At 37.4% G+C, this 24,921-nt stretch overlaps 1 protein-coding gene across 11 annotated transcripts in view; it reads left to right on the top strand.

Annotated features, from left to right (window-relative positions):
• Window positions 1-1,996: 1,996 nt before the first annotated feature.
• Window positions 1,997-24,921, top strand: part of MEF2A (myocyte enhancer factor 2A) — a 53,985-nt gene continuing 31,060 nt past the window's right edge. For all 11 annotated transcript variants that reach the window (XM_086471755.1, XM_086471748.1, XM_086471751.1 and 8 more), the window contains exons 1-2: window positions 1,997-2,083; window positions 7,834-8,037. In XM_086471755.1, coding sequence (XP_086327881.1) covers window positions 2,030-2,083; window positions 7,834-8,037 — 258 coding nt within the window. In that variant the 5' untranslated portion in view covers window positions 1,997-2,029. The remainder of the gene's footprint in view (window positions 2,084-7,833; window positions 8,038-24,921) is intronic.

The raw sequence follows: 24,921 nt of genomic DNA, 5'->3' as shown, positions 1-24,921 counted from the left end.
CCTTTTATTAGATGTGTTCAAGGAATGCAACCGGATTTTAGCAGAACTGAATTTACTGTGTGTTCATAGCATGAGCTGAGCCGTGGGGGGTGTGCAGTGGGTGTGGCTTTTTTTTTTTAGGAGAGTCAGGCAGCTGAACTTCAGACTGAATGTTTTATGAATTGAAGCTTAGAGTCCAGTGGATATTCTTGGTGGTGTTTTTAACAAAAAAGGTATAAATTTATATGCCAGCTGTTCCTTTCCACATAAAATACTTGCTGTGTGCTGGTTGTGTAGAGGCTTGTTCATCTGGCCTTAGCTAGCTATTAATACCTTTTTAGCAGCACCTTGGCAGAAATTTTTTTCTTGAAGAAAATAGAAGGAATACAATGCTAATGCCAGCTTCTAAGTGTTTTGATGTATAAACAATGCCTAGTGGATATCCTTTTGATCAATGGATGTCACAATCTTAGAGTTGATTTGATGTTACATTATGTGGAGTAGTATTTCTGAATAGCGTTGGGCACTTGAGGATGTTTTTCCAAAACAGTCCTTCGTTGATAGCAGGTAAATATAAAATGACATTCCTACATTTTGTGATGTTCTTCCACCCCCCCCCCCCCCCCCAGCTGCATCAGAACGTTGTTGTTTCCTCAGTGTAAACTGAATGTATTGTGAAGTGTAGCCTGTGACTAATCGCCTCTTGCTGTCTTTATGTATTAACGGTCTGATGGTGATGTGGTTGCACCACTTTCTACATGTGGCCTCAAGGACATAGTACTGTGACACCCGTATTAAAATATGCAAGGCTTGATTTCAAAAGACGTTTTGGGTTGGAAAGAGAGGTTATAAGCTAATATTTTAGCTGGTTTTACTCCTTTTATTTTAATGAACATAAGGTGACAACAAAATAAGGTGTACTTATTTCATGTTAATACATTCTAAGATACAGTTGATGTTCTAGAGGCTTATTTTCAATTGTTCTCCAGTTTTGTTGAATTAATGTTAACCGACAGTTAAAGCAGTATGTTTGGAATACGACTTTGCAGGTTTTTTTAACCAAAGATACATTGAAAGTTTTTTAAATATCAGTGTTTTGCAAGTTAGTTTGGTGCATTAGCACTGGATTAAAATACCATAATGGCACACTGGCTTTTGAAGTTGCATGTGCCTTTATCTTTCTAATCAATATGACAAAATGAAACAAATGCTGGACTGGTAATTGATTATTGGCAAATGTGTAACTTACAGGTTATTGTAGAGAGAGAGTAACTGTGTGAATGTATTAATTATTCATTGGTGTCTTGGTAGCTGTGAAATAGTCCCGTTGCAAAAATATTTTCTGTGGTCTTTATCCTTCTTTAGTAAAGATACTCTGTCTTTCCTTCTCCCTCCTGCTTCCCGGTGAAACCCCAAATATTGTCTTGTTATGAAATGAGATATAATTTAGTTTAGGAACAGAAACTTGATCTTCTCAGGTGTTTGTTTCGTATTCGTGATGATAATTTTAAGAGAAACAGGAAACACAAATTAGTTTCTCTATAAGATTTACTAAAATAATGAATGGAGTTTACCAAAACTTTGTGGGTAAATTTTTGAAACCTCAGATAACTCAAGGCCTAAAGTTGTGGTGAGTACCACTCCCTCTGACAACTGTAAATTAAGGCATCCAGTTGAAACTGTATGAAACTGATCATTTTAAATCTGTAGTTTGTAAGTAGAATCTAGCAAACCATTTGGCACTTAATTGGAACAAAGTATGCAGTATAATATTTTACTAGTGAAAATACTTTGTTCTACACTGCAATTATTTTGTTCATCCGTGTGTTTTATGGCTGTACAAGTGTTTAATGATGCTTCCTCTTTAGTGATTTGTAAATTAATTTTTTTGAACATTTTATATTTTAGGCGCTTATAAGAAGAAATAGGAACCTTTTCTCAAGCTGAAGACAAAGTAAAAGAAAACCGTATCATGTGTTAGAATACTGAAGAGTGACATTTCTTGGATTAGTGTATTTTTGGATTGCAAAGCAAAAGAAAGAAGCTGAAAATGGGGAGAAAGAAAATACAGATCACAAGAATAATGGATGAACGGAACAGACAGGTGAGAAACAAGAAGTTTGCTTGAACAAGTTCGTCATTAATCCTAAAAATGAGTGGAAACTTTGAATATGCTGATCTTGATTCACTCTTCTAAAGCCAAACTTTGTCTTGATGTATCTACAGATGGCATTGCCAGAATACAGATACGAAATGTGTCTCGATGGTTTTACTACTGTTTGAGGGAAAATTGTTATTTGTAAGTTTTATATCTCAAATCAAATTCACTGTGAAACTACTATTCCTTTTTAAATGGTACGCTAGTCTGTACTTTCAGTAGACTGGAGGATTGTGTTGAAACAGACACCTTACTTGAGTTGATAGCTGCTAGGAACACTGAGTAATGAAGAGAGAGAAAGGATGTAGTACAAGTGTTTGCTATAGCCTCTTTGGCAGAGGAGTTTGACATAGCCGTGGACAATGATTTACAGTGTTTTGGATATAGTAATGAATTTTGTTAACGTGATTCTATTTAAAAGCATTGACTTACATTCCTTATAAGAGCGGTTTGCTACAACAATCTTTAAAAATTGTCAGTCGAAAGGGAAGAGTACTCAAAAGTGCGCTCTTTTAGGGAAAGCTGCTTACTGGGCTGCTCTTGCCCTAATAAAGAGGTGACCTGTGAATCTGAAAAGGACCAAAAGTTGATGACTCTCTAGAAGTACTGTTTCCTTTTAACTTCTAAATTGCTACATGAGCTATGAAATAAAATTTTAATTGGATATTGAAATGTATAGTGATATATCTGGAAGCTACCACTTTGAGGGGAAAGTATTGCAGGAATGACGTACAATTTTTAAGAATAGTCATAGTGGGTCTGACCAAAGATGCCGCTGGGCCGGTATCTTTTGTCTAATGATAGTCATAAGCAAGTAAGTGTAGGATGGAGATGCACATGTTACACTGCTCTGTAATCCTCTTCCAGCTCCTAACTATTCTTAGCTCAGGGATTTCCTGAGTTGGATGTGGTTTCCGTATATTTAGTAACCATTAATGGATTTCTTTTTTGTTTTCCCCGCCCCTCGCCAGTGAACTCGTTCACTTATCCTTTAAGCCCTTACAAAGTTGCAGCATTTACACCATCTTTTGGCTAGGATTTCCTATAGGTCTATTACCTGTCATTGCAAGAAACACCTTTTCATTTACAGTTTGCCGTGGTTCTGCTGGTTATTTAGCTCTTGTATGGAAGAGGCAGCCATCACTCCCTATTTAGTCTGTCCATCTTGCTTGTTACTCTGTGGATGTCTGCTGTGTTTTCTTATTTTCTCTTAAAATAACTTTTTCAAGCTGAAGCACCTTAGTTTACTTAATTGTTTTCATACAGAATTTATTCCACACATTTGACCATTCTTGCGACTTTCCCCTAAACCTTTTTAAGTATTGCTACATTATTTATGGTGGCAAAGGGACCCAGAACTGCACAGTGTTCAAGAGGTCTGTAAAACATCAGCTTGCATAGTGTGTACTGACACTTGTTCTCTGTTCCCTTCCTAGTATTTGATTTGCTTTGCTTTTTTAATTTCTCCTGAGCACCAGCTTGATGTTGAGTAGTGTCAGAATTCCATGAGACTGTCTTGCTGCTGACACATCAGCTCAGGCCCCATTGTTTTGTTTGCAAAATCGGGATTGTTTTTCTCCCCGTATCACTTTAAAGCAATGTAAACTCTGAGAAGACTATATATAGCAAGAAAAGTATTATTGGAGTTTGGGAGAAAGCCAACTATTGTGTTTGAACAGCTTTAATCACACAGTGGCTGTGTGTTTGATGTAGATAAATGTCTTAAGTACACGTAGTAAAAGTAGATGAATTAATAATTTCAGTTTTTTCAGATCTTGCTGTAGAACTTCAGACACGTTCAAGACGTGGAAACTGATCCCCCTCCTCCCTTTTTTTAGACTTATTTGGAGTAAGTTGGACAACCGTGGTTTTGTTCTGCTTGAAATACAGATATTGTTATACTATTCCCTGACTTTGGTGTGGTGGGATTTTTTTTTTTCAGGGGGAGTTGTTGTTTTGGATCTCCATGTCATTGTTCAGGTTGGAACAATGAAGAGAAAGAGAATTAGTGCATTTGTATCAAGTTTTAGCCCACTTATACCATTGCTGTGACTGAAGCAAAATAGGGGGATTAAATTCTAAGTTTTGTTTCTGAATGATTTTTGGCTAGCACTTTTCTGGGCTTTTTAGTGGCCAAGAAGAGGCTTTAAGCTCTAACCTAAAAATGGAATTAGGCTTGCCTTATTCTTTTTCTGTGGAAACTCAGAGGTGATAGCATACTGCATCTTGTTTTTAAAAGTTTTAAAGACATGAAATAGCTTTTCTTAGCAGAGTTAAATCTCTTATGTGTAGATATTGATGGTGTTTGTTAACCCCACTGGTGTCCTGTGGTTTTAGTAGCTAGTATATAGAGTTTTAACATACTAAAATGGCCTGATGCGCTCGATATTTATTAGGTATTAATTTACTTTTTGAGAATTTTTTTCATTGACCCAGATAAGGAGGGCATTTAGGGTTTGTTTTGTGGAACAGAAAGTATAGTTCAGTCATGTCCTGTCAGTTTTCTGTGGCACAAGTAGCTGGTTAGTAGGTCACTCGTGAACATGCAGATGATGCCCTATTTAGGCGTTTAATATGATGTTTAGGTTTTTTGTTTGAAAATATGAGTAGAATGGGATAGGGCTTTGTCTGCAAAGCAAGTTCATGTAACTTACATGGGAAGAAAAACTATTGTTTTATCAGAAGCATCTTATTTCTGATTGTATATGAGCTCAAATATATAGATCATTGCTCTGGGTGATTACAATTGTCATGAGACTGTCATTATATTATTAATTAAGCAGTCTTATCTGCTTGAATGAGCTGTAGGACATTTATCTTCATTAAGCTGAAGAGAATAAAGTGCAGTAAATTGGATATCAAATGAGCTCAGTCTTGCTGCCTTTGCTTTCTCCTCCTCACCCATTTTTTGCTAAGCAATGTTGGAATATTGCTGAGGAAGCTGTTGGCCCACAATAGATACATATTTTTCTGTTTAGTGTGGTCCTAAATGGCAAGAAAAAAAAGAGAAATTTGCAGAACTAATATTCTGCTTCCTGAGTTCTTAAATGAAAACTGAGTTTATAATAATCTACGTGCATTAAAGTAAGGCTTGGACTCCAGTGATAGTGGGGTTTGTGCTAAGCACTGTTCAAACACAAAGTGAGAAATTGATGCTAGCTGAGAATCTCACAAGTAAAAAAGGTCTTTCAGGAGGCAAGAAAGCTAATGTTTCAGTAAAGAAGTTAAGATCACTTGCCCAGGATCATAGGCCCTCAGTAGAACTAAGCCTTCAGGTTTTTTGTTTAATGACTTCTCAAAGTAGTGTAGCGCACACACATCTTGTTTGTGATGCCTTTTTCCTGACAAAAACTAAACAGTAGTACCTGTCTATACCTGCTTTTACTTAGATAATAATCTCTTGAGTGTCTTGTAATTTGAAGTATCAGAAGAACAACAGCTATTTAAAAAACACCACAGTTTCCCCAAATCCTTGGAGGAATCCAGACACAGTAATTCTTAATGTCCCATCAAAATAGAGTAAATAAATCCCAAGTGCTCTGAAAGAAGGCAAGTGACAGAACTGCTAGGAGACTTACACGAGATCTGTTTTTGAAAAGCAGCTGTATTGTATTATATGCAGATAATAAAATTTCCACCTGCATTTGGGAAAAGTACAGAGCCCACTAAAACCTACGTTTGTACTTGGTCAACTCGTTGAATTGGTAACTGAAAGTAAAATACTAACAGAAGGTGCATTCAGGTAAAGTCTGTCAGATTTTTTTGGCACCTTGTCTCACTAATGTGTTGTAGTTGTTAAAGAATCAGTAGGTAAAAAGTTCTCCTTACCCTGGTTGAACCTTGAATATGTTACAGCACTCTTATATTAGCTTGTTTCAGAGATGGTGCTATGTCTTAATGGAGCTTCTTGCCAAACGTGCTTTAAAAGGGGTGAATAAAAATGTTACGGTAAGTACTCATTTTTCATCTGAACACGGATTATTCAAGCCTCACGGAAGACTCTCTGATTCATGGTCTTTAAACACTGAGAACTTTCTAAGCTAGGAACACTGCACATGAACTTAGGTGGAACTATGGTTATCATAACATGCCTGACATTCCATATTCTCCTCTTTGTAGGACTTCTGTTTATTACCTCCATTCCTACTGGAACTAAATGTTGAGAATCCAGGCTTTCAAAAATCATAGACTTGTAACATTTTTGTGGGGAGAAGGTACATGTTAAAACAGGGGGTTTTTTTGGTGGGTTTTTTTGTTTTTTTGTTTTTTTGATGTATGTGAATACTCTTTTATAGCTGGAGAAGACTCTCAGGTGCACAGTACCTTTGCAAACATTTGTGGTGGAAGAGCAAAGTATGCGTATACTGTTTTAATAGTACAGTTATTGTCAGCATGCTGTGTACACGGTCTTGTTAGTATACCTGTCTGCATCCCTCTGAGACTGTTTATGTGGTGGGAGGGATAGTGTATATTTTGTATTATGGATAGTATTAAAAAAGTAATATGCATGAGATAGTAATCTCTGGAAAAAATGCCTTGAGGTGTGTATACATGCAGTTTTCCCATCCATCTTCCAAAAACTTGATGTACATCTAGGTAATTAACATGTTAAACTATAGAAACCCATAAAACAGGTTTGATTGTTTCTGTGGTTTACTTCCTATATTGCAAAAGTGTACAGACTATTGTCTGTTAGAAATGTAGGGCATGTAGGTCACTCACCTATGGCAGAGGCATATACTTGAATTGTAGTACGGGGGGTGAATACAGCCATAGGCAGAGGTGTTCCGTTCAGCACTGAAGCTCAGATTGAAAGGCTAGATCCAAACATAGCATCTTTGTCTAAAAGATCTCAGAACATCATAGTAGAAGATTTAAGTGTCTCTGAGACACTTAAGAGGACACTTAGTAAAAATATTCTCCTTTAAGAACAGTTGGCTTTAGCATCAGACATGTGTTTGATTCAACTTGATGTCAAATACACCGATACTCTTATATCCTTCACTAACTGAAATTTTGTGAAAGGAGTGATTGTTTTAAAACTTTTTTTTCATAATTGATGGTGATTTTTATAATTGTGTGTCTTTCACCCTTCCCTGATGGGCAAAAGCTCGTTTGTGATGGTCTGTAATGGCTTTCTTTCCCCACGGCAGTTCTGATTGGACTTAATGATTGTTTTATGATGTTCCCAACTGGCAGAAAACAAAAGTATAAGTGAATCTGATTAAAATGGTTTAAGAGCAACAAAATAGGAATATTTCTTAGCTCTGCGTAATCAGAAATATTACGTAGTAACAGTGTTGTTTCCATTGCTCTTACTGTTTTCTTTGATTTTATTAGAATTAAGGCTGTGAATAACTTGTAAAGTAGTTAAAGAATAACTAATCATCACAGAAGAAAATATACCAGCTACATAGCATCTCCTTGGTAGTTATATACCAGTGGAAGAGTTGGGGGGGTGAATTGTTTAGCTTACTCTTAATACATAGCATTGGCCCTAGAAGGTGTGATAGGATAGGCACTTCTTCTGTTAACCTTGTATGTGTGTTCAGTTAAGTCACTTGTTGTTAGTAAGAACAAGTAGGCTGAATTGGTATGTTCCTTGAATGCTTGATTATAGTCCTTCAAACCCATGTCATGTTTTGTTCTGTTTTTTTTTTTAAAAAAAAGTAAAATCATTATTCTTTCTTCTCTAGGTCACCTTTACAAAGAGGAAGTTTGGATTAATGAAGAAGGCATATGAGTTGAGTGTACTCTGTGACTGTGAAATAGCACTCATCATTTTTAACAGCTCTAACAAACTCTTTCAGTATGCCAGCACTGATATGGACAAAGTTCTACTTAAATACACAGAATACAACGAGCCCCATGAAAGCAGAACCAACTCAGATATCGTTGAGGTAACAATTTGAAAAGACATGTCAGTTTTCTTATCTCCTTAATGCTTCAAGTATAGAGCAATATAGAGTATTTTAAGATATTATAACCAATTGTATTTAATAAGTTGAAAATAATGTCATAAAATGTGAACTGCTGCTTTTAGCCTGGTTTTTCTAAGGCAGTAAGTAGTCTTTACAGCCATGTTGTTTTCCCATCTGCCCTCTACCCCCTGCCAGTTTCTGGGAAACATGTTTTCAACCACATTTGGCAATGGAAATAGAGGTGTGAAAGAAGGTTGTTTTTTCTGGGGGATGGATGGGGGAAGTGTTCAAGGTTTCAATGGAAAAAATCAATTGGATGGAGAATAAGGTCCAGAGAGTGCCCTCAGCCTAACAGACAATTATGGTTGGCTCCTTTTCTCTTCTGAGGTAGTAGCCACTTCACCAGTCAAATGTTGCACACAGATCAAATCAGCCACAGCCTGTGTTGCCCCTTGTTCAGCCACCAACAGGTGAATCTGTGGAGCAAATGAACTTCATTAAATTTGTTGTCCAGTCACTCTGCATGTCAGTTAAAACACAGCAGTAGAATGACTGCAATTTCTGCAGTAATAGAATAGCATGAATATATTTACTCAAAGGTATTGGTTTTGTCTACTTCTATTGTGCTTGTGCTTTAAATAGAAACTCTTTCCAGTACATAATTTCGAAATTAGGTGCAGTAGAAATCAAGGATTTTCGTGGCAGTTGGAGCCTTTATGTACTGTAACTGCATTTCAGATAAGAGTCATGTCTCCAGCAGTCCTGTAAGTAGACCAGAACAGGTGGCTGACTTAAGTGTTTAATCTAAATTCTGAAGTTGTCTTCTGAACAAATGCCTTGCTTTTTAGGAATGGTTTAGGAATAGTGATTAGCCTTGTGTAGCTGAAGAGTCTATTGCCAAGGGGATCACAGAGCACAGGGAGGATACTGGCTGATGTTGTTAATAAGTTTTCAGGCAAAAATCAGATGGACAAAACTGAGAAACAGACAAATGCCTTGTAGCTTTCTGAGAAGATTCCCTGCTAATTTGTCAGCTGCCTTTTATGATCAGAAAAAAAAACCTCCCCAACTTCTGTCTCCAGCGTTCAGTACTAATGAGAGGGATAATACAAGCTTTGAAGAGTTGAAGGAGTATTAGTCACTGAGTTAGTATAAGTGAGGGATAGCCACTGTAGAGAAAGGAAAAAACTAATTCTTTCAAGGTGAGCTTTTGATTGTGACAGATGTAATTTTGAGGCAGGGATGCACGCAAGTCAGTTAGCCAGGCTGATGTGTTGTTCTGCATCTAAGGCCTGTTTGTGTTATGACTTGCGGTAGTAGTGCTTCTTCACATCATGGGGACTAAGGACCTCTTCCAAAATAATCTCCACTCAAGGCTGCCTGTAGTGTGTGGGTTTTTTTTTTGGGGGGGGGGGGGGGGGGATGGGTTTGTTGGGGTTTTTTGGTGGTGGTGGTGTTTTGGTGTGGTTTTTATTGTTGTTGTGTGTATTGTTTTTTGTTTGTTTGTTTGGTTTGTTTGTTTTGTTGTTTTTTCTTTTTTTTAACTGGTGTTAAGCATTTGACCTCTGGCAACTACATAAAAAAGTGCAGTTAGTACCCAAGTGCATATATGGTTTCTATCCTGTGGTAATGTGCAAGGTATCATCTGCAGATTCTTTTTAATTTTCCTCTCTAGGTTTACTGTATTATAGCGTGGGATTTGGGACTTTATTCTCATTTTTCAAACACAGCATCTCTCAATCTCTTCAGGTTAGCCCTGTGCAGTTTTTAGTCTGCCTTAAATGTGATTTTTTTTTTTTTTTTTTAGCTTTTTTAGGAAAAAGTTCTTTAGGCAGAGGGGGAGCGTATGCCTCTTTGCAGCGAAAATATGTTCTTTAAGTTTATGGCTGTGTTCTGGATGGGAAAGTTAAATTGGTAGGATGAAACATTTACAAGCTCACTATATATAAGGTAGAGTGATGTTTTCTATCTGTTGGATTCCAGGAAAAAAAATTTTGTACAGTATTTCAGAGAGATACTCTGCAGTTTAATTCTTTGCAACCGATTGCATTTCGTATTTGCTCTGCCTGTGTGGTAACTTTCTAGTCTGTTAACTATTGCTCTTTAAGCAATTAAGAGCTATTGTTCATGATTGGGTTTGGGTGTTTATTTCCCACTGTAAGTAAATAATGTCTTTAATTTAGAAAACCATTCCTTTTCAGTGGAATTTTCTTTTTTTTTTTTTTGCTTTACAACAGTGCTGAGTGGAGAATATGACGTGTTTTGGAGCAGATGCAGTGCCAGGTACAGCATAGGTGGGGAGGAACATGGGAGAAGAGATGAGATGGGGGGGGAGTAAGACTCCTGTATTTAAGCAGTGGCAAGTTGCCAGAAGCTCACTGCCTCGTGTAATGTCACCACTGATGGATGCTTGTAGCATGACAGAGGTGAAGTTACAGCACCAGCATTTTGGAAACGTTCTGAAAGAACAACGTAAAATGGCTTCTCTTTGTTGTGCCTACGTAGAAATGTGATTTTAACAAAAATTACAAAAAAACCCCCAAACCTAAAAATCTGTCAAATCAATACTAAACCAATTTAGAATAAGTAATTCCATTTTATGGAGTTATAGCTGATGTATATATCTTAGTTAACATTTTAGTAATTCACTTGCCTCCTTGAATATGACAAATGTGATTCTGAAATAGTGTTTATTGTGATGTCAGCTCACCATGAAACTAGTCTTGACCCACTGTAGTCCTGATAGCATGGCAGGAGGGTTTTTTTGCTGTGCTAGAAGGAAAGCAGATTCTACACAGCTCAGAATCTGTATAAGGGAAGAAACAGATCTACTTATTTTCAGTACTGGGTAGATGGCAATATTGTAAATGATTAAGTGAAATTGATGAGACATCTTCCCCTTATAGTTGCCTCCTGTTCAGTTTTGGCATAGGAATTGCTTTTATATGCCCAGAGCCTGGTATCTTCTGTTGCTGCTGGAACGTTTGTGTGAAAACATAGTAGGAGGGAGAGCACTGGCATCTTAAATGAATACTAGATTATTTTTTTTGATACATGCCCTTATGTCTTTCACTGTACATGTTATTGTAGATGTGAATGCTCTGTTGCTGTCCTGTAGCTATTCTTCTTATCTCTTTCCTGTGTTTTTGTTGGTCCCATTTTTCTTTTTAATTTCTTGTCACCCCCCTTTTTTTTTCCATTCAATTTGTAAGAAGTTTGCCTGTCCATAAACTGTTGCCTTCTTTACCTATTTCTTGCCATGGGTTTTTGTCATCATAACTTTTTTTCTTTCATAGCTACCTGGTAACGAGTAACTGATACGGGTGTAAGCGCTATGATTTTTCGGCCATCTCAGAATCATAGATTTTTGAATAGCTGGAATTTGGAGTTACAGACTGTTGTTTTAATGTGAGCTTAGTTTTCTATCAGTAGTAGATTTGGGGATGGTCCATTCTCTGCCAACTGGTACTTTTAAAACTAAAGGAGAACATCTTGTAACAAATGGCCTGTAAACAGTTTTAAAGGATAATTTGTGTGGCATTTTTCAGCTGGGACTCAACCTCTGTGATCTTTGACTTTTTTGCTGTCTGAATCATTTACAGCATTGTCAAAAAGAGGTGAACAGGGTTGTTTGAAACACTCAAATCTTCAGAACATACATAGGTCTGTGAAAAAACTTCATTGCTTATCAGGATCAGGCACAATTGGTCTAATGGGTTTTTTGGATTCATTTCTGCATCGCTTTGAACTGTGGAAGGTGAACACAGCTGATGTTGGTGAGGACAGTGAAACCTTGCTTATGATTGCTGATCTCCTGACCTTCTAGTAAAAGGCATTTACTCAAGAGGTGGTGAGTGCACTGTTTCCTTTAAGCCTCATGAAAAAAATGTATCTTCTGTTGAAATTCCAAAATAACCTTTTCATAACAATTTCAGAAATACAAATTATAATTAAAAAAAATTCTTTGATGTTTCTTGTTCTTGGAGAATATGGTCCTTTTCACATCTGAGAGGTTTTTGTTCTGCTGTACGATAAGTTTTTATTTGTCTTATGTTTTCATAGTTATTTGGGTGAAAGCTAGTGCTCTTGCACAGGTTAGGTGGACTATACAGGGATATTGAAAAAAGTGCAATTTTGATTTGGTGTGTGGTTTGAATTCTTGAAATATTAAGATCATGCACTTAGTTTTACAAAGCCATAATGGCACAGTTGAAGATTGTTACGGTGAAGTACTGTCTATGATTTGAAGGACTTGCCGTAGGTGTTACAGCTTTTGTTGCTTTAATGTTCATGGACTTTTTTCTGTAACGCATTATTCTTGGCAAGTAATTATTTTTCATGAAGAAAGAAGTTGAGTACTTCTGCAGAGTAAAATGGGAAGAATTTCAGGTTTTGTCAGGATTCTGTATCCATATGGTCGACAGAATGTTTTAATATATAAAAGACAGTTTGAGACCTTGAGCCGTTCATCCTTTTTTGATCCAAAGACACAGGAGGAAATGAACAGGCACTCATACTCAATCTTCTTTAGTGTAGGGGTGTTAAGATTATGACAGATTATCTACGAAGTAACTCCCACGTTGGGTCCTTCTGTCCCTTCAGAAGACCTCAGGAAGCAGTAGTTCTTCAGTTCCCTCTTTTCCAGCCTTGCTTTTTCTGGGAGTCAAGGGCTGAAGACAGGCTCTTCTTGCCTGTTTAACTCTACTTTTTATCTCTTTTTCCGTGTTTTGGTGTTCCTTGCGTGATACAGCAAAACAGTTTGTTTCACCTACACTCATCCGTGGGTGGATTGTGCGTGTTCCATCATATCACCTCATCAAACTGAGGTGACTTGATTTTTAGGAGCCTGTCTAAAATGTGACCTACTTTGCTGGTTGGCATCTGTGCCTGTGAGAATTTCGATGGGTGTCAGTTAATGAGCCTCTTCTGTGCTGTACAGTTTAGTGCTTTTTCAGTATAGTATAATGTGCTGTGTAAGGCTTGAGTTGTACCCCAGATATTGACAGCTGCCTTTGAAATAGGGAATAGTCTGTTATAAAAATTGTAACTTAAAAATATTAAAAAAAAAAATCTGTCCTAAACTGTCATGTAATTACTGTAAACATACTGTTCTTGTGAAAAGACTGTTGTATTGGAATAATTGTTTCTTGGTTTGAGTTACAGTAGATGATTTGGATGTTTGTATTAAATCTCTTAACATGGGAAATGCTGACGCTAATAGGATGTAATGTTTGTGACAGCTTGGTGCAATAGTGGTCGTGTTGTAGTTTTGACAGAAACAGGACAGAAAGCAGGTAAATGTACCTGCTGCTACTTACAGTAGGGTAAGCAAGCCAGTTTCATCCTACAGAAGCTGTATTCAGTTCATCATTTTGCATTAAAATACCAAACGGGCGCTCTCTTTCTCTGCCCTTTCACAAAATTGTAATGAGGAGCTGTTATAGGAGCAATATGTGTTCTTTAGTCAGACATACATGGTGTCAGAGATGTGATTGTCAGATCATAGCTTTGAGTAGGCATGTAGAGCTCATCTGCACATGCAGAGCCCGCAGCATAAAGAAGCAGATGCATCTCCACAGCCAGATGGAGCATATGCCAAGACACAAGTGTAACAGTGTGGTGAGCGTAAACAGAAAAGTTGGTGTTGAAACGCTGTGTTTATAAACCAAAAGCTTTTTGGTTGTGTTTTTTTATCCAGTTCTCTCCACCTCCCCAGTATTGCTTCTTTTCCAGGCTATTGATTACCCACGCGTATTTTGGACTGTTATTGGTGTGTCATACAGTATAGTAGTTGGTTAACCATGAGAGGGTATGGTATTTCGGTAGCACTTGAGCTGGTTCATAGCTTCTTTTTTAAAATTTGGGTGAACTTCCTATGAATCCGAAGATCTGGGAATTGTATCTCAGTATACACGGATGTACACACACAAAATTCGATGAGAAAGATGTTCAGTTGATTGATCCTGTTTGCTTCCTTGGCGGATACCTGGTGTATCCAATGTAGATAGGCATTTGGCAAGCAATTTGGGCTTCCATATTTTGCTATTCAAAGCTAAAAAGATGGTGGAAAGTGGATCACATATTACAAAAATACATTTCTTTGAAATGTTTCTGGGAGAAGTTACATGGTAAGTTTTTAAACATCATTTAAAAAAGGAAGAAAATGCTTTACAATCAGCTTCAGTTGAAAATTTAAACTGATGCTTAATTTAGGTGACTAAAATCTTCAAATTTACATGAAATAGCAACCCAGCTTTATAGAACTGGGGTAGTGCTGAGAGGTGATGCCATATAAGTTGATGGATAGATACACAATAGAGATTGTAGGAAGGTTGACAACACTGATGCGTTAATATTCCGCATTCCTTCGTACTTGCTAGGCAGAGAATTGCTAGAAGTGGGCTAGACATACAGGGGAAAAAGAAAGAAAAAAGCCCAAAGCTTTGGGCTGATAGAGGGTGATGTATGAGTACTGTGAATAGTGTTATCATGTGCTTTTGTTTTTTGGACCATTTGCTTTGGTCTGCAGATAGCATGGACCACACTGGAAGGAAGACATTTCAGAGAAGGAAGAAACTTAAAAATTATTTCAGTGCAGTAAAGAAATGACTTTATAATCTGCTCATGATGCTGAGAAAATGTAGGCATTATTGGACTTGATTTGCTAAATGATTATGTAAATGTAATTATACTGCATATAACATTTCAAATAATTTGAGATGGCACGCAGATGCCTTTGAGACATTTTAAGGAGGTGATTGAGGACGATTTACGTATGGTTAAGGACTAAAATCTCACTTTTAACTTACCTTAAAAGGAGAGAAAGTGCATAAAAACTGAAGCAGTCTGGAATATGATTCATCAAAACCTTAGATGTATAAAAATATACGTGTATATATATATGTGTAGTAGCTTGATTCTGTGTTTTTTCTAGTAGAAGTGATTACTATAAAGCTGGCTGGTGAACAGGTTATTTCCCATTCGGAGTTCAGGAATAAACAGCTTCCCTGAAAAGTTTAAGATGTGGTCAAGGTAGCGAATATTTATTTTGAATGTAGTGACAGAAGTGGTTGTCTCTGTCTCTTTCTGTCTTTCTCACTCTCATTTTTTTGGTTAATTTGGGAGATCAAGTTCAACACTTAATCCCCAAAGTCATTTTATTTGAGCTCTTTACTGTTATCAGTAGTTTTTCCATATCTTGCATTTGATAATATTGTTTTATTTTAAAATACTATTTTAATTCTTTAGCTATGCTGAAATTGCTTTGGGCATAGTGGTGACTAATGTTGACATGCCTTTTTTTTTTTTTTAAAAATGACAGATTGTTGGTGACTGTAAGAAGGCTGACAGTGCTAGAAAAAAGTTTTTGTTCCTAGTTAATGTAATTGTACGTTCCTTCATTTCTGTTATACAAAGAATTGCCAGAAGTAGGATAGACTGTTTGGGGTTTTCTGTTTTTTTGAACAGGTTTGGCTTGATGCAAATAATCTACAGTCTCTCTCTCTCTGAAGATGCATTTTAGACAAACTTTACATATATAAAGTTTCTGGTCTCTTGCTAATAATGGTTGTGCTTAGCTGTTGTAATACAAGTAGTAACTTTATGTAGTTCCAGTTCAGATCGCTCTGTTCTACAACAGTCTATGACAGTTATACATGTAAGACTATCTTAAAGCTGTGAAATTAAATTTGCTGTGAGATTCTTCTTATTTTTTTAATAAACTAACAGAAAAAGCTAATCACTTAACTGACGAATGATAGCTTACTTGGCTGTACATCAGTAGAATCTCAAATCGAATCAGATGGCTCTTCAGGAGGCTGTGCTGCTGTGAGCTACAGAATCATAAATGTGCCAGATAATAGTAGAGGGCCTTTATGCGGTACCGGTCTGCTGGAAACTCTGCAGAAGCAACCCTACAATAGGTGATGTGGGTGTGTTTTAAGAACCAAGATAACTTTGTGTTTCATCTGGAAGACACACCAGGAGTTTGAGTTGCTCATGGTAGCATGTTCTCTTTGAGAATTTTTTCAAACCATTTATTTAATATCTCTTTAAAGGGGAATGAATGATATCATAGGTCCAAATATCATTAGTAAAAAGAAAATACCTAACTATTTCCTCTCCTCATTACAAGCTATCGGTGTTTTGACCTGATTGTCTTAATGAAATGGTTAATTGTCCTGTGAACTAGATGCTTGGCTAGTGTTTTAAATTCTGTTATAGACCAGAGATCATTTCTTCCCATCTCCCTTTTCCACCACCACCTTACAGTTACCTGATGAGAAAATGTAACTCATAGACTAAACTTCTTCCCTTCTTCTCCTTCCTGCCTCCATCAAATGCTGTTACCTTTTTTCCGGAATTTGACATGAAACCCAAAATAACAATAAATAGATGTAGCTTGATAGATACAGTAAAAGAATTGTTACAAGTCATAGTCTGGAAGAAGCAAGTTCTAAGCAGATCTGGAGTACTGCTTCTTGGGGCATTTGGCAAGCAATTTTTCTCAACATCGATAACCATTTTCTATAAACAATTCCAAGATTCAGTTCCCATCACTACCTGTGTATGTAGCTACAACTACTCATAATCAGTGAAGTTCCCAGAGGTGTGCTCTAGTCCTTAGAACAGTTCTGAATATGGCAGACATGACTATGGGCATGACTGTTCTGTGTCCTGTCCTGCCAGTCAAGGGTATAAGCCTATCGCTGTAATCCTAAAGATGATATCTGAACAGAAAGCAGTGCTGTTTGAAGGTTCTTTCCTCAGTTTCTGGTGGTAACACGGGTTGTCAGTGTTGCCCAGAGGAGCTGTGGCTGCCCCCCCCCCCCCCCGCCCCCCTCGGCAGTGCTCAAGGCCAGGTTGGATGGCGCTGGGAGCAACCTGGTCTAGTGGAAAGTGTCCCTGCCCATGGCAGGGGGGTTGGAACTTGGTGATCATCAAGATCCCTTCCAACCCAAACCGTTCCATGATTCTATGTAAGAATTTTATAAGTGTCTCACTGAAGTCCAGACACATTAGCCATTAAAGACAGAAATAGCTAACAATTCTAGTGGATATAATGACTATTTCGGATCCTAATTACATAATGTTAACTACTTTTAGGTCGTGTGATTTTTATGCTGTCCTTTGCAGTGTGCAGTGTTTAGATGTAATTGGAATAAATCAAAGTATTCAACAGTCCAAAACACTACGAGCAGTAAGTTCGTTGTACCTGTGTAACTTACTAGGATGAGGTTTGACTAAAGAAAACTTTTGCTTTTGTTCATTTTACTGTAGAAGACTTAGGCTGTTGTGCTTTTAAGTGAGGCCTTACGATGTGAAACTTGCCATTAGGTGGAACCCGTGTTGGTTTTTTAGATTATGGTTATTGTAAGTATTTCTCTTGTGTTTCCTATGAAAACTACCCTTGACTCTGGTTTATGTCGCAAATTAGTAGGTAGGAGTACCGTGTTTACTCCACTCTTCCTCACAAATCTTTATTAAAATATGAACTTTGAACTGTAGAAACTAAAATGCGTCAAATGTTCTAGACATTTGTAAAATACAGATGCACTTTCAAGTGTAGTAACTAAGGGTGTTTTGAGAGATTCTTTAAAGATCCATCTTCTATCTGGGATTCTTTGGCCCGTAAGGGTTTGTTGGGAGTGATTCCTACATCCTGTACCTCTTACTTGCCATTCTCCTTTGGAAGCAAAGGACAGTTTAGGCTCCATGTTTATATATTTGCTTGTGGTACAGACTTGGATAACACATTCGAAAGAATCAAAACTTCATGAAAACAGCTAACTTCTTAAAATATTGTATATAGCTTCTATTGTTGGTGAATCACACATCCCTCTCGATTTCTTTGGAGAATGTTTTTAGTGTTTATTTAAATAGGGGCTGCTGGTCAGTGATTCTCCTCTGTTATGAAGTCCTGTATTTATTTCCCATCTGTGCAAGCGATGTTTTTCCAACTGATTCTGCAGTGTGTTTGGAGAATGTTTTTAGTTTTGAAATTTATAGGGCAGTCACACGAAGTCCAGTTCTCACACCTACTGCTTGGGAAACGCGTACCAAAGATCTGGTTCTGGATTTATCTGTTCTCGAGATGTTGTGTTAAGTAGGATTGAAAATTGACTCTGAGAAAATCTGTAACAGCTCACTGCTTGTTAATGGTGGAGTTCATGCAGGCAGTCACACAAAGACATAATTATTTACTTGTATTAACAAGTTCTTCAAGCTGTGCTGGTCTCATGTATTCTGCAGCCCTTGTATTCCTGCAGAATTTGGTGCTTTTGAAATTCTGTATTGGCAGTTAAAGAGCACATTTTTACTTTGCAATTTCAAAGTGAGGACCGTGGCATCTGTTCGTCAAGAGTGAGTGACTTTACACAAGCTGTGCATGGAAAGAATAGACCCTAGAACAATGCATCTCCTGGGACTACAGTAAGATAAATAACTGTTCTTTCTCATGATACTCTATTTTAGTGGAGAGTTAATGTTACCCCAGCTTCTGACTTTGAAGCTCTTGGATTTGGTCGTGTCTTCAGCTGTCAACCCTGCCAATCTGCCAGGGATTAACCACCTTGCAGAAGGGACAGCAGAAGTCCCTTCTGATCATGGCTTCTTAATCATCGCTGTGGATCAGCCAGTGTTTTGGCAGAAACTGTCAAGAAGGAGGGAGAGCATCATCTATGGGATGCTTCACTCCTAGTTCCCTTTTGGACCTCAGCATGTTTACATGCTGTGTTTCTGTGGAGAAGTTTCTAATGCTTTGCTTTTGAATAATCTTAACGTTTAGGCCTTAAACTGATGGTGCTTCTGGAGAAGAGGGCTGGGGGAGTCTCTAGCCTGCAGGAGAAAATGGCCTAGATATTCATAAAGCCTGCCAGTCGTGTAACAGCCATGTGGGTGTGATGAGATACTTCGGATCATATGATGGAGCTTGTGGTTTGTTCTTTGTCAGTGTTTTACTGCATGTAGCGTGCCCCGTCTAGGCTGTAACACTCTTAACACTCATCTGAACAAAGGACTTCGTGTTGATCCTTTCACCTGGTATGTTTTGCGTAGTAACTGTTTTATCACCTGAATAAAGAAAGTATTTATGGCTGTAGTACTTGTGGTACAGACCTATGAATTTCCTAACAGCCCTTATCATATATCATATCATATATTATATAGCATTCTTGTTTTTCGTAATACTTAGAAATCAATACGCATACAGTGTTAATGCCTTTTTGTGACTTAACCCGTGATAGTTACTACATCTTGTTAATGTCATATCAGTGATGTCTGTAATTTATAGTATAGACAATGGAATGCTAGTTAGTTAAATTTGCGGTAGTGTGAATTTTAACATTTAAATGAAGTTTTACTGGAATTATTTATCAGTTACTTTCAACAGGAAGTGAGTAATATATATATTTATTTAGAGACTCCCAAATGCATTTGGAATATTGTGAAGATTTTTTTAGATCAAAGCTCTTAGATTTTGCCCCATTGAAAGCTCTTCTAATTGTAACAAACTGATGCCATGGAAAGGCCTACTGTTTTTTGCGTTAACTTATAATTCAGTACTTGCTGGGTATAGTGACTTGTTAAAAAGAAAAAAATTCAAGCATACCAGAGCCAGTCTTTTTCCAATGTTGACATGAATCAGACGTGATAGAGTAAAGCTTACTCATGTTTCACTGTCCCCGATTCCTGTAAAGTCTTTTCTCTCTACCTGTCACCTTTGATTTCCCCCACTTTGATTTCCCGCCCCCTTTCCAGGTTAGGTAAGGGCAGTGTTCAAACAAGTGCTTTGGCTTTTGAGTAATTCACTCTAAGTGAAGGTTATGCAAGGAAAAACATGTTAAGTATATTTCTTTGACACATAACTGAGAAGTTCATTATTCAAAACAAGAGTTGTGACAGACTTGTTACAGCTTTGTGTCTTGAAGTCCTACATTCTAATTATTTTAATTCAGTAAAAATAGAGATGTATCTGCTTGTAGCCTACTTTATTTCTGGAGAGGCTCGCTGCTTCCTGTTGTACATACTTTTCTTGGTGTTTTCAAGTACCTGCTTTCAGTTGTCCTGTTCAGCTTCCTTATTTTGGGGTTGTGGGTTGTTTTTGGTAATGGCTCTGCAATAATGTTATGAACTGGGATAACACTTGTATGTGTGTGCACACACACACTATATCTGTTCAGTGTGCACACATATTTAGGCTGTTTGTCTAAAGTTGGATGCCTTTTTATGTGAAACAAAATGGCGGTTCCATAGCAATATTAAAGGTAGTTGAAGCTTGTTCTGGTAGACGTTAGTGCAGCCAGTCCCCATAATCTTACATGTGAATGGCATTTCAACTTTTTTTGGGGAATAGTTGCTATTTGTGTTGTAATTACTGTTTTTGTCATACTAAGTTATCTTGAGTACCAAGACTTTGAAATAGTTTCTGTTGCCCTTTCCAATTTTCAAGCTGTAAGGAGAAATTCAGGGCAAGAAATGTTTGAAATGGCAATACTGCATAGGCAGGTGGACCATTCTTTTTATATCATTGAATTGTAATCAGAGTTTAGAAAATTTTTCTTGGCAAACTGAGTAGGAGATAATATTCTTACTAAAGAACTTCTAAAAGATTATGAAGGATATTATGCAGATAGGTTGCTACACCTGGAAACTTTTCATGTTCTGTACGGCTTATCTGCAATATACTGCTGCTGAAAAGAGGCTTTCAGTTGGCTACTGGAGTTGCTGAGTTATATTTTAACCATTGCAAGTATGTGAAGAGGTACATAGGGGAGGTTGTGTATGTACATATGTATGTTGTCAGTTGAGTAAGGAAAGAAAAAAGCATTTATGTACCATAAAGTATCTCTTTGAACATTCTAACCTAGAACTGTGTTGCTTGGTCATACCATGGATTTTTTGTTGCAGATTGCATTCACTGAAAGGACTATAAAATATATTTCATTTATATGCTAAGGAGTAGTTTCTGCTTTCTGAAGATGAATGTTGATCTACTTTGTCTTGTTGTTAATAAAAAGATTGAATAAGATTGACTTAGACTGGCAATTTAGTACTATTTAGTGCAAAAATCTAGTTGATGGTACTTTCTGTAAAACAGGTAAAATGAAAACCTGCTCAGTGATACAAAACTGAATAATCTAGCAAGTTGTATAGAAAGTGAAACAAAGACAAATGCATCAAATACCAGACTTCGAGAGATTGGTTTAGTTTTCACTGTGGAAACAGTATTATCAGTGCTAATGGATTACTAATCATTTTAAGTCTCAAGAAGTTCATATAGGCATGAGCAATCCAGCTTGTTTGTAGGTCAGCAACTGCATTATAAAGTCCACAGTTTACAGATAATGTTTCTGTAGAATCATAAATACAAGTAAGCAGCTTCCCTTTTTATACCTTCTAGTCCAGTGCATTGTGTAATATTCTGCAAGTGAAAATAAGAGTGGATTTTATAGCCCATAAAATTGTTATTCTTTAATAATTGCTTGTGGCTTATCTATTTAAAATGTTTCACAGCAAAGATGCTTCAAGCTAGAATTTAAGCTTCATACCATATCATGTCGAAAAACCTTTTGTATGTGTTATTTTATATAAATGAGAGTTTGAATCCTGAGTGCCATCTTTATCATATCTTGGAGGAATTTGACAGCTAGCTTTCATGTTTGGCAAGCAAGGGATACATGTTAAAATTTGCCAGATGCTGGAAGTGCTCCAACATTTGAAACAAGACCATGTCTTTTCTTAGACTGGTATATAACAGGGACACTGATAAAATTTCAAATCCTGAACATTTTTCATCTGTAAATGATGAATACCTTTGCCTAAAACTGACTGTAGCAGACCATTGCTTAAAGGGCTCTTCCTTGTATTTTATGGCCTTAGTGCTAGGCAGGCTTATAGGATTTTTTGATTTTGTTTGTAAAACCCTGGAATAAGTAATTAATACTAAATCCTCTTCCCCCCCCCCCCCCCCCCCCCCCCCCGAACATACTATAATATTCGGCCAAGAGATATAATCATTGTAGCAAAATTTGTTGAAGTACTGTATTCAGAATTTTTGATGTCTGGATATTTTTGCATAATATCAATTATTTACTTTTGAAATACCACTCAATCAGAGCACAAGTATGGAAAATATTTTTTAAGTAAGCTAAGAGTAGAGTATGTTGATTTTTCCGATTTTACTTAGTATATATTTTGGTTGGGGAGCCTACCAGAAAGATTGCTGAGGCCTTGTTCTTTAAGAAGTTAAGCTCTCCAAGTTGCTTAGCTTGTGGAAATGTCTGTCATAATCTAATTTGACCTCCTATGCATTTCACTGAAGTTTTGAAAGCTGGGCACCACTCTGCTTTACTGTGCTGCTTTGGGATGTATGTATTTGTGGCTATAATTAGCATGTGAAATTCTAACTGATAGCATAGCAAAACGTAGTTGAAAACGAATCAGGGGTACTGAAAGGAATAGTATTAGGGCTAAACTTAAGTAGCCTCCGAACTCAAAGGAAAACAGCTTCATAGTGAAATTTGCAGATCCTTCAGTGATTGAAGTTGAGAATATTAATAAAGCCTGAGGAAGACTTACAAAATTTGTAAACATTACATAAAATAATCCAATACATCTAACAAAAAAAAGAAATTGAAGCCTACAGAAATAATGTTGATGAGCTTCAAACACAAAACACTGTTCCTGAGTTGAATTATATGGTGTTTTTCTCTTTGGATGTGTACACTACACTTCAGATTCACTCCTGCTTGTATTTTGGACAGGGTAAATTTCGTATACCCAGCGCTGCAGGGTCAAGCTCTGACTTGGCAGAACCATGTTGTTACTTTAGAGAACAGAAACAGAAATGATGATACTTCTAAAGCCAAACTGACCTGCAGGACAGTTAAGAGCTGTAGCTAGCTTTCAGTGACTAAGAATACTTCTCCAATACTTGAATATGTTTTATACATAATAGGGGAGAAATTACTATATGTAAAGGATTATACACCATAGTATTGTACAGGGTGATGAAAGTGAAATATTTTTGCATTATAAAAGATGAAAAATCCAGACTGGTTTTTTAGGCTCAACTTCTTGGCAATAGTGTGTAACAGGAAGCAAATAATAAAGCAATTGTCGTGCTTTCAGCATGACTTCTTGCTATATGTGAAGTCTGTAGTGATACATGCAGTTCTGGCCAGCTGAAGTCTCTCTCTGCTGTGGGAAGGGAGCTGGAATGCATAAAAGGAACATGCCCTGTTTTCTCTCACTGATGTTTCACATAGTAAGAATGAAAACTGGGTGGGGGTCTGGTGCTGTGACTACTGTATTTGTCCTTGGTTTTGTGAATATCTCAGAAAAAAGGTGCGGCTTTTCAAGTAGGATGTGATTATCAGTGGTGGCTGAGGCAATGGTTTGCTGCTGCCAGAAAGGACAGGCCGTTCCTTCTGCCTACTTTGTATTAGTGGCGCTCAGCCCATGCGTTGGAAAACCACCTTATTCCTGCTGCAACTGAAAACAAACCCAGCAAAAATAAGTTAAATAAAAAATGACCAGGAGAATTTTCTGTCGTTTTAGTGAAGAAATAAATGACTTATTACAGGCTGAAGCAAACATCAGAGTTGGTGTAAGGGGGTTCTCTAGGATCCTGCACTTTCTGTGGCAGTAAGTTGTTACTGTCAGTCAGCTTCTCAAACAGATTTAGCGGTTCCCTCAAAGCATGGGGAAGTAACCTTAAAGCATGGATCTCTGTAATCATCTGCAGAGATGGAATGTGAGACCGATCCGGAAGGCTACAGTTATGCTTGGATGTCTATTTTGGGAATTAGTTTTCTTTGTTCCTAGAATTGATAGGAAAGGCACTATTGCAACCTGGGCTAATGGTACTGGCTTTTGCATTTTATTGAGGTGACTGCAACTTCCCGATCTTTTGCCTCAGTGACCCTATCATTATTCCCATCGGAGATGGCAGAGCAATGCTCAGGGCCGTCCTCCCTGCACAGAGCTGTGTGTATGCATGGCTACTGCATCAGTGGATGAGGAGCCTTTGGAATCTGCTGCAAGTGGCAGCAGCATTCTTTCCCCCTCTGCTACTGCGTGGCAGCTCTCTAGAGCATCGGGAAACTAATTGGTTATCCTTTTGATAACCATGGTGTACGTGCCTACTGGAGCAGCAGTAGTATTTGACAGTATTAGTGGAGTCTTTCTGTTACTTCAGGCTTGAGGAATACTTACACTTTTTAAATTACAATTTTTTACAAAGAATTTATTCCAAATTTGTGCTGCTTCACAGCTTTTCTGTGCTCTGACTGCAACAGCAGAAACAGAACTATCCACAGGTTTTAAGGCAAAGGTTTGCCTTTTCCAAGGGAAATCCCTTTTCATTTCAGTCTTAGTCAAATTTTGGAAATGTTTTTCCTCATGATTTGGGATGAAACACTGACAAAACCCGTGTTTGGCCAGCTCCAATAGTTAAGTGCGAAAATAGAGCTGTTACCGTGATACGTAGTAGCATTGATAGCAACAACCACTTCCTTTTTGTGTAATAGCAGAAGAAAACTAAAAACGTTTTGAGTGTACTGGTGCTTTTTTTGCCCTTCATAACACTTTTTACATATGAGGTCATCCTACCTTTTTGCTCTAAGGCAGACACACATAATTTCCTGAGGTGACAATTAACAGAATCAAGTTCTCTACAGTTTTGCCAGAGCTCTTAAGGAGCCCAGATCACCTGTATAAGAAATCTTGGCTTTTTAACTGCACTCAGTGAATCGGAGCACAAAACATGCTGATTGTGCTCTTTTAACCATTAGCAACATGTCCTTTCAGAGTTAAATAGAAAAAACAGAATCTTTCCTGGGGAGGAGGACAGTTGGGGGTTGT

The sequence above is a fragment of the Leptosomus discolor genome, chromosome 11 (assembly GCF_034619465.1).
Source record: "Leptosomus discolor isolate bLepDis1 chromosome 11, bLepDis1.hap2, whole genome shotgun sequence".
In the NCBI taxonomy this organism is placed as follows: Eukaryota; Metazoa; Chordata; class Aves; order Leptosomiformes; family Leptosomidae; genus Leptosomus; species Leptosomus discolor.
This window is presented reverse-complemented; position numbering and strand designations above follow the sequence as displayed.